At 55.1% G+C, this 10,303-nt stretch overlaps 2 protein-coding genes across 2 annotated transcripts; both read left to right on the forward strand.

Moving 5' to 3' along the window:
• The first annotated feature begins 430 nt into the window (after positions 1–430).
• LOC129326410 (olfactory receptor 52B2-like) lies at positions 431–1,387 on the forward strand. The gene has a single exon (XM_054974569.1). The coding sequence runs from the start codon at positions 431–433 to the stop codon at positions 1,385–1,387; it is 957 nt and encodes a 318-aa protein (XP_054830544.1).
• A 2,535-nt stretch (positions 1,388–3,922) lies between these two features.
• LOC129326411 (ubiquilin-3-like) lies at positions 3,923–5,314 on the forward strand. Its single transcript, XM_054974570.1, has one exon. It carries the CDS (start codon positions 3,923–3,925, stop codon positions 5,312–5,314), a length of 1,392 nt encoding a protein of 463 aa, XP_054830545.1.
• Positions 5,315–10,303: the final 4,989 nt, after the last annotated feature.

A 10,303-nucleotide genomic window follows, 5' to 3' on the forward strand; every position in this document is an offset into this window, starting at 1 on the left:
GAGGAGGGCAAGGAGCTGTTCCAGTTGGCAGCAGAGGGTAGGACGCGAAGCAATGGGCTAAAACTACATGCACAAAGGTACCGGCTGGATATTAGGAAAAACTTTTTCACAGTCAGAGTAGTTCAAAAGTGGAATCAGCTGCCTAGGGAGGTGGTGAGCTCCCCTTCACTGGCAGTTTTCAAGAAGAGGCTGGATGAATACTTGTCAGAGATGCTTTAGGCTGATTCTGCACTGGGCAGGGGGTTGGACTAGAAGGTCTGTATGGCCCCTTCCAACTCTATGATTCTATGAAGTAAGACAAATTTTCTATAAGGTATTTATTTCCCGGATTTGTTCTAGCCCTAATGTAGATTTTCCTTCTTCTGTCTTTTCTTCTAAGCTCCTTCTATAACACGTTCATGCTGGAAGACAGTGACACAGAGGCACGGGGATGCCGGAAGCCAATCGCAGCTCCTCCCTGCCTGGCACATACGTCTTGGCTGGCATCCCAGGGCTGGAGGCGTCTCACGTCTGGATCTCCATCCCCTTCTGCCTGATGTACGCGGTCGCGCTCCTTGGGAATGGCTCCCTGTTGCTCCTCATCCTTTCAGAGCGCAGCCTCCGCCAGCCCATGTACCTCTTCCTTTCCATGCTGGCCTCGGCAGACTTACTGCTTTCAACCACCACCGTGCCAAAGATGCTGTCCATATTCTGGTTCCGTGCAGGAGAGATCTCCTTTGAGGGATGTCTCGCCCAGATGTTCTTCATCCACGTGATCTTCATTGCTGAGTCCGCCATCCTCACGGCCATGGCCTTTGATCGGTACATCGCCATCTTTGACCCACTGCGGTACGCCACGGTGCTCACCAAGTCTGTCATCTGGAAAATTGGGCTGGCTGCCATTGCCAGAAGCTTCAGCATAATTTTCCCGGTCATCTTCCTCGTGAAGCGGTTGACATTTTGCCAGCGCAACGTCCTCCCCCATACCTACTGTGAGCACATGGGCATTGCCCGTCTGGCTTGTTCTGACATCACGGTCAACATCTGGTATGGCTTCATGGTGGCCCTCTTGGCCATAGGCCTAGACGCCTTGCTGATAGCGGCATCCTATGCGTTGATCCTTAGAGCTGTTTTCCGGCTTCCTTCCAAGGGCGCCAGGCGCAAGGCTCTCGGCACCTGTGGGTCTCACCTCTGCATCATCCTGATGTTCTACACTCCTGCATTTTTCTCCTTCTTTGCCCATCGCTTCGGCCATAACATCCCCGGTTACATTCACATTCTCCTCGCCAACTTATACGTGCTTGTCCCCCCCATGGTGAATCCCATTGTTTATGGGGTCAGAACCAAGGAGATTCTGAGAACAGCGACCAAGAAGTTCCGCCAACGTTTTGGCCGGCCAGTTACCTAAAGCCCAGGTGCCTGGCTAACAGGGGCTCCCCAAAGCGGAGGCTGCAGGGTAAGAGGGAGACCCCTGGAATGGAAGGCCTCCTTCCCTTGGACCCGGGTGCCTGCAGATCGGGGGAGCCAAGAGGACCCCAAACCATCTCCTAGGAAAGTCTGTCTGTGTCCCAGTGAATGAGGTGCGCGTGGACCTGAATGGGCGGATGTGTCAGTCCTGCTTCTTTGGAGTGGATTGCGCAGAGCACCTCTAGCTCCCGCGTAACATTTCCCTTCTGCCAATGATGTGTTAGGTGCTGTACAAGATACAGGAGTTCTGTGAAGGATGGAGAGCGTTGCCATTGGCGGGGGTGGGGGGCGGGCTGAGCAATAAACTGTGAGTAATGGGTGGGGAAGAGCCAGGGGGCGATAGAAGACCAGGAGAGGGGCTGCTGCCCTGACCTGGTCCAGCAGGTGCTTCGTGAAAGGAACCCGTCTCAAGAAAAGACTTCTCTTCTAGGAGTGAAATGGGGAAGTGGCCGAGGCAGGCACTCTGGCATCGGCAACCTTGTGTAACCCCCCCCCCCCCGTGGGCTAATTGGTTTAGCCCAGTAGGGCGGAGCCGGTATCTGGAGCCAAGCAGCTGAGGAAGAGGCTGCCTGCTGGGGGCCTGATAACACTTTACATGCTCTTATCACCTTGAATAAGGGCGGTAATTCCCCAAGAGGAGGACCGAAGCCTGGGTTCCAGTTGCTTCAGACTAGAAGGATTGTCGCAAAGGACTCTGTCCCTTGGTGCAAAATAGTAAAGAGTCCAGTAGCACCTTTAAGACTAACCAATTTTATTGTGGCATAAGCTTTCGAGAACCACAGCTCTCTTCGTCAGATGCAACTTTATTGTAGCATAAGCTTTTGAGCACCACAGCTGTCTTCGTCAGATGCATTGTCAGCTTTTGAGCACCACAGCTCTCTTCATCAGATGCATTGTCAGCTTTCGAGCACCACAACTCTCTTCATCAGATGCATTGTCAGCTTTCGAGCACCACAGCTCTCTTCGTCAGATGCATCTGATGATGCATCTGATGAAGAGACCTGTGGTTCTCAAAAGCTTGGTTAATCTTAAAGGTGCTACTGGACTCTTTACTATTTTGCAACTAGAGACTAACATGGTTAACTTCTCTGGATCTGTCATTTGGTGGGATCCGACAAGCTGAACTGTTTACTTTGAGTGGTTTTCAAAGACGTTGTTGGCTGAAAAGTTTCTGTGTGGTTCCACTTAGGAGTTCAGTTAAAGAAAAGGGGGAGAAGGTAGTCGTATTGTACAAATTGTTAAACAGTTTGGGGGGGGGGAATTCTTTTTTCTTAACTTACATTTGTGTGAAAGTTTGCTTCCTAAATGAGCCCCATAGAAGCCGAAGCAAAGAGGTAACATTTGCCCTGCAAACGCAGGCCGGGAGAAGGAAGGCCTCCTGTAGAGAAGTGGGGGAGGCAGGAGCAGCCGCGGCTCGATGCCCGAGGCCCAACATTTGACAAAAAAGTGTCAGGAGGGGCCACGGGGACGGTGCAGGGAGGAGTATAGGTCCTAGTGGTTGGAGTGTTGGAGTAAGACCTGCGAGACTCCATTTCAGACTGCCAGCAAGCCGCTGCGCAAACTCGGGCCCGTCACTCGCCCTCAGCCTTGCCTGCTTCATAGCTTTGTCCTGTGAACAAAAGGGGAGGGGGAGGAGCATGCCCCCCCCCCCCACCCTGAGCTCCTTGTCAGAAGGGTGGGATAACAACGGAGGGAGAGGCGGGCGCAGCAGCCTTTTCGTTCCAGGGGACTCTGAGCCACGTTCTGTGGAACTGTGGAAAGAACTGGGAAATCAATGGTTGGGGTGGGTGTGTATGTGTGTGTGTGTGTGCGTGCAAATATTGTAAGCGAATAAATTTAAAGACTGGTAGAAGAACGGGGCAGATTCACACCCAAGCCCTCTGCTGATTGCTGCACCAAGGCATCACGTGATGGCAGCCTTACTTTGGTACTGTGTGACGACGGCAGTGGTGTGCCTGATAACGGTGTACATAATGTGGCCATCTTAATTCCCCTGTCCAATGCCAGAGTCGGGAGGAAGCGCACACCCTCTGGGCTGTATGTCTGAGCCGAAGCCACCGGCCACCCTGCCCTGCCACCGAAGCGGTCCCGAGGTGAGGCCAGCAGGAGCCTCGTCCGGAGGGAGAGGGAGGGAGGAAGCCCCTCCCGCCCAGGAAAAGGGAGGGGGCTCCTCTTGCCCCCTCCCCAGAGCTTTCCTGCGGGCCGTGACGTCACCCGTGATGTCACAGTCACCCACTTGCTGCTGAGCAGCTCCTTGGCTCAGGAGGGAGGGAGGGAGGGAGGGAAGAAGGAGGGGAGAGAGGAAGACCCTGGCAGGGGGCTGTGATGCACTCCTGGGGCTGGCTTTCCCCTCGGAGACAGTGCCTGCAGGGCCACAGAAGCAGCTGGATCCCGGCCTCGTGAAACCAGCACTCTTCCTGTGGCCTTTCCCCTGCTCTGCTCCGCCTCGGACACCCACAGCCTGCCTCCCAGCCCCATGGAGATCCTTGGCAAGGGCCCAGAGGGCCCGGTCACCTGCCCGGTCATTGCCACCAGCCCCAGTTTCATCTGCATCACCGCAAAGTCTCCCAAAGCGAGCGCTCAGTTTGTGCTTCCAGAGACCTGCACCATCCAGGAGTTCAAGGACGAAATCGCCAAGCGCTTCCAGTGTGAGACCAGCCAGCTGGTGCTCGTCTTCTTCGGGAGGATCTTGAAGGACCAGGCCACCCTCCGGCAGTGCGGGATCGGTGACGGCATGACCGTCCACCTGGTGGTCAGGTCCCAGCAGAGGGAGCAGGAGGACCCGCCCCAGTTGCCCTTCGTGCCCAGGGCCCCCGTGTGTGCCCAAGCGCCACCCCACGGCACCCTCCGCTCTGCCCCGTTCAGCCGGGGCTCGTGGGGCCCTCCGGAGGCAGGCCTCTCGAACACGGAGTGGCCGCCGGTGCCCACGTCAGAGGTGATCGTGCAGAAGGTGCGGCAGGTGATCCTGGCCAACCCAGAAATCCAGCAGCTGGCCCAGCAGGTCCCCTCCATCGGCCACATCCTGAACAACGCAGACATCATGCACGTCATACTGGACAAGATGCGGGAAATCATGGACATGGCACGCAACCCCGAGATGCTGCCGGACCTGAAGAGCCCCGACCAGGCCCTGGTCAGCCTCCAGAGCAACATCCCCGGGGGGGACAATCCCTTGAGGCAGCTGAACAGTGAGATGCCGGAGCCGGGGCTGAGCGCGGGGCAGGACTGCTTTGTGTTCAACCCTTATGCCACCTTGGTGAGAAGCCCCGGCTTGTACCCAGAGCAGGGGACTCTGGGGGGCCAGGGCCCCCGCCCGGACAGCCAGGAGCCCCTGGTGCCCCGTCCTCTTGCCTCTCAGAGTACCACCAGCATTTGCAGCGAGGAGGGTGGCGCCTCCACCCACTGGGCCCCTCCTCCGGGGCACTGCTTCTCCTTGCCCAGCCCCATCGGGCACTGCTCGGAGACCGGGCCGTTCGGCACGGGAGGCAGCCTGAGCCCAGACCCTGCTGAGATCCCCATGATGATCGTCAGCCTCTGCAACGCGTACACCAAGCGCATGATGTTCTCCCTCATGCAGAACGCGCTGCTGGCCTCCCAGAATGCGCAGGCAGGGCAGCAGGAGCAAATCAAGGACCAGGTGTCGAACCTCTCCCAGCAGATGCAGAGCCCGGAGATGACAGCAGCCATGTCCAACCCCACGGCCATCCAGGCCTGGGTGCAAATGGAGCAGGGCCTGCAGACGCTCCTGGCAGAAGCGCCCGTGCTCCTGCCGTGGTTTATGCTGCGCTTGCGAGGGCTGGAGAGCTTGGCGGGAGGGAACCAGGGGCCCAACGGCCCCGCCTGCCAAAGCACAGCCGCTGCTGAGTAGGGGGACCAGCCCTGTCACCTCCCGAGGGGGCTGCAGCTGTTCGTGCCCCAGGAACCAAATTTTGCAGGGGGAAGGAGTCAGCAGGACGGAGGAGGGTCTTTTGTTGTGGAACTGTTGAGAGTGGCGGAGGCCCCACAGTGAAGCAGGGGTGAAGCAGGAGCCCGTCTGGGTGGAGTGGAACAGCCACTCCTGTGTCATAAAGAGAAGCCGTCAGCCTTCCCTGCTGTGTCGACCCCTCTCATTTCCTGCAGGCCTCAGGGCAGGGGGGCCCCCAAGTCCTTGAAGAGGAGGGGGGCTGCCTGACTGCAGGGGCTTGGCATGGCTGAGAGGCTCTTCCTCTGGCCTCCTGCTGCAAAGCACACCAGAACAGGGCCCTGCGTGCAAAACTCAGTCCCAGGGCACACCCCTGCAGTGGAATTGCAACGGAGGCTGAGCTTCCAGCACTCCCAGGCTGCTCCTCGTTGCCGTCACGGGTCTTTGCCTAAAGGGTCTTTTGGTGGCGGCAGAGCAGCTGCGTCCATCTGGGGCAGCAGGGAGGGAAAGAGCAACCCCTGCCCACCCCCGGCCAGCTTACTGATGCTTGCTTGCATGAGGCACAAGTGCCCCTTCCGTCCTCCTCTGTGCGCTCCCATAGTAGGCACCCAGCAAAGTCGGCTATTGCCTCAAAACAGCGAATGCCCCAACCACGGAGGTGGCCTCCCAGGATGCACGGTGTCTTCCCAGGCCCCCATTCCCCCCTGCTGGTGTGACACGTGGCTGTTGGTCTGCAGGCAGCCGGCGACTTCATTCGCACCCTTGGCCAGGCAGCCACAGGCCGGGGTCTCCTCTGCTGCATCAGCCCCGTTGGCTGCTGCCCCAGCCTCCCGCTCACAGTTTTCAGATCACATTCATTTTCCCTGCTGGACTTTTGCCATTTAGGTCTCCTGATTGGTTTCATTGAGCCCAAAGTTTCCCCCATCGCACATTCTTTGTGGTTCTTTGCCTGAGTCTGATGCAGAGTCATGCGCCTGCAAAGAATAAAAGGCAAATGGTATTATGTGTCATAGCACTAGAAAAGAGCAAGAGTCTGGGAGCACCGATAAGACTCAGAAAATTGGTGGTAGGGTAGGAGCTTTCGTGAGTCACTCACAGCTCTTCAGAAGTCAGGAGTGGCTCACGGAAGCTCCTGCCCTACCACCAATTTTCTGAGTCTTATCGGTGCTCCCAGACTCTTGCTCTTTTCTAGTGCTACAGACAGACTCATACAACTACCCATCTTGATCTGTGTGTCATAGTGCCACATTTGGTCCTAAGGAGCGACTCAACTAATTCTTCCAAGCCCAATTTAAAGTAGAAGAGACTTTGATATTCATGTGAAAAAGCTGTCTAATGGAACTGGAAATCACCACAGCCAGAGAAATGTTTTCTGAGTGGCGGGTGCGGGCGGAGGCACAGAGGGTAAACTCTGACCTTGCCACACCTTGTCCCCCTCACGGGATCACGTGTCCCACCTGGGCCGATTCCAGATGGCCAGAAATTGCGGTTTTTCTGCGGAAATAATCGCTTACCGGCCACACGTTCACTTTCGTCTCCATCCACTTTGTCTCGCAGCGTGCCGTGCCATCCCGCTTCTGGATGTTCGCACGGCCAACTGAGGTACCCGGGATTGGTTGTTTCCTCCCCGTCACAGTTGACGTCGGGGGCCTTCATTGGTTCGCATTTCAGTTTTTTTAAAAAAAAAATTACGTGTTTTGCGCAAATGCGCAAATGCGCAAATGCGCAGGTATGCGAATACGCAGCGTCAACTTTTGTGCATTTGTGCATTTGTGCAAACGTGCGACTGTGCAAATGGCGCCCGGTTTTAAAAAAAAAATTAAGGGAATATTGTTGCCGGCCGGCCGACAAAGGAAGGAGGCAAAGGGGAGGGCCTCTCCACGGCGACGAAGTGTCCAGAAGTGTGCAAACCCGCAATACGGCGTTCACACCATCCACTTCTGGAGCGCAACACAGCGCCATGAACCGGAGGTAAGCAGGGACGGGACATTACGGGTTTTTACGAGTGAGGTCGCTGGAAAAGCGAAAGCACTCGCTTTACTTGTGCCCGTCTGGAATCGGCCCTGAACTTGGACAGGAAGCCCCATCTCCTGCAAATGGGTTGCGCCAATGGCCGACTCCTGCAGAGGGGGAAGTTTTCTAGGAAATCTCATGGCATAACCAAGCTTACAAAGGCCCGGCTGCATTTCCATGCCAGGAAGATTGCCTCATTGACAAGGGTTGCTAATGCGATTTCTGGAAATTTGGGGGAGCTGCCTGGGGAGGGTGGAGTTTATGGAGAGGAGTGAGGTCAGCAGGGATGGGATGCCATGGAGGACACCCCCAAAGCCGGTCTCTGTACTCTGGAGAATAGTTGATTGATTGATTGATTAGGTTTTTAGCCCGCCCTCCCTGCAAGCAGGCTCAGGGTGGGTTACAATCATAAATAAATTACAATGGATAAAAACAATAAAACGAGATCTAAGTACAACGTGAATTTAAGTATTCAGGATGGGGCCCCCTTCCCCTGCCCACCGTACACAAAGGGGGAAAAGGAAGAAAAGGGTGGAGGTGTGGGCTGGTGAAACTCTAACTCCCCAACCATGGGGGGGGGTAGGTGGACCATATGCCCCCCCCCCCACTGGTAGGAGACTGGCAGGGAGGCTAATTAGATGGATCCCGTGCTGGCCTCAGTCCTATGCCTGGCGGAACATCTCTGTCTTACAGGCCCGCCGAAAAGAGACAAGATCTTGGCGGCCCGAGTGTCCTCCGACAGCTTCCCTACTGCCCAAAGCTAGCCAAGCCAGAGCAGAGATTTGGGGCATTATTTTTCAGTTTGGGGCAGCGAGTTCAAGTCCTGTAAATGTCCTTGGTGGTTCTGCAGGACAAGGCTGGGAGAGGCCAGACCTGATCCCAACAGATAGGGTTGACAAACTCCAGGCGCCTGGAGATCTTCTGGGATTGCAGCTGGTTTCCAGACTACAGAGATCATTACTCTTTGGAGGGTGGAGTCCAAGGCGTTCTACCCTGCTGAGTTCCCTCTCCTTCCCAAACCCCATCCTCCCCAAGCTCCACCCCCAAATCTCCAGGAATTTGCCAGTCTAGAGTTAGCAACCCTACCAACAGTCCAGGCTCCAGGGGAAGGAAAGGAGTGCAGAGGAAGATAATGTGGAGAAAGTTCATCAGGAGCCAAGGCCAGCCCCCAGACTTCTTGGACAAGTGGCTGGTGACCAGTGAGGCAGGGCCTTCTCGGTGGTTGCACTGCTTTGGCGGTGGAACTCACCCCACCCACACCACCCAGTGGTTATCACCCTGGTAAACAGACCTGATTGCTTGCAAAGGTGGCTCCCTTGTCCCGCGCCCCAGTTTGGGGCTGGCCAGGATGGAGCATCCGGTTTCATGGGGCAGACCGCTCACTGAACAAGCTCTAATGAACGCGGTGCTGTTTTCTGTTCCACTGCCCGTTGAACAGGAAATGGGTATTTCGTCTGTGGTTTTAAAGGCTTGTTCATTCATTGATTGTTCTTCAACTGTTTGTCTTTTTTTGTGCTGAACTTACGGCAATTATTATATGTTTTTAATGATGCGTATTTAAAGCAAAACTGAGTGCCAGTGGAGTGGAGAAGATACTGGATTGAAGCTGTGCCAACTTCCACAATCACTTTTATACTTTGGATTTTAATTGTTTGATTTTATGTTTTTATGATTTTATCTTTATTTTGCGAGCCACCTTTGACAAGTCTTTGAAGAGGCAGTTTTAAATAAAGAAGTGAGGTAGCTGACATGGTTCAACTGCTTAGTAAATAGAGGTTTATATCCATAAAGAAACAGCAGTCAAACATGCAAAGATTGCAAATTGGTACTGTACTGCAGCATGGAATTCCACAGGTTAACATACCACTAATGTTCAAAATCTCATCAAGACAGAGTAGCTGTTAGAGGAGACATGCTCTACAACCACATTAAACATAAGAATCCAGAAGCAGGGAGTTCCTTTGGTTCCACACTCACTCCCCTGAAAATTTGGTTATAACCCCATGAAGGCAGCCAGGTAAAACAACTATATAACAGTTTCAGATTAGCTGGAGCTAGCGTTTCAGAGCTCATTAGATCTGTGTGCGTCTCCACACCTTTAAAAAAGAACAACTTTAATGTCCTCGGGGATCTCCCGGTCTCTCCCCCATAGCCAGTTTCCTTGCATGACAACCACCCTCTCCAGCACTTTGCGCTAAACTTCTTCAACCAACTGCAAACTCCTCTTGCATCATCTCATTCAGATTCAGAGAGGCTTCTCCTGCAGCTGGAGGCTCTCTTAGCTGGGCTTCCTCCAGGGTCAAATAAGTTGTTCTTTGCTACGCTGGAAGTGGAACTGGGCAAAAGGCCATTGGAGTCCCTTGCCTGCAAACCAGCTCTGATGCGCTGCGTGTTGTGTGCCTGTGTGTGTCACTTCCAGCTTACGGTGGCCCTACAAATGAATAACTGTGCTTATATTCCGCCCTTCATTATCCCCACCATGCAGCTGAGAGCAGTGGTTCACGAAAGGCCACCTGCTGAGCGCAGGGCAGGAGTGGGAGTCGAACCAGCAGAGGGCTGGCTCACCACCCAACCACTTCACCACTAGGCTACATCATCTGTCTTAAGGACCGCCTGTACGCTGATGCTCCTGCATCCCTTTCTCCTCTGGATTCAGGGTCTCTCTGCCACCCGCCTCAGTGCCTGCCCAGCCGCCTCCTCCTGTTGCAGGGCTCTTGGGGGGCTCCGTTTGCCTCCTGGCCCTGGAGGGTTGTCGTGTCAGGCCGCTGCCAGACCTTCCAACAGATGCCACCGCCTTCCCTCTCGTACAGAGGCGGGAGGTCCCTCCGCTCTCCCCACCCCAGCTTGACTGTTGAGGCTCGGCGGCCTTGGCCCATTTTCCTCCCGGCACGGGAGTGCCTCTTCCGCCACATTTCCATCCAGTCCTGCCCAGAGCTGGAAGCA

Source organism: Eublepharis macularius, chromosome 3 (assembly GCF_028583425.1).
Source record: "Eublepharis macularius isolate TG4126 chromosome 3, MPM_Emac_v1.0, whole genome shotgun sequence".
NCBI lineage: Eukaryota > Metazoa > Chordata > Lepidosauria > Squamata > Eublepharidae > Eublepharis > Eublepharis macularius.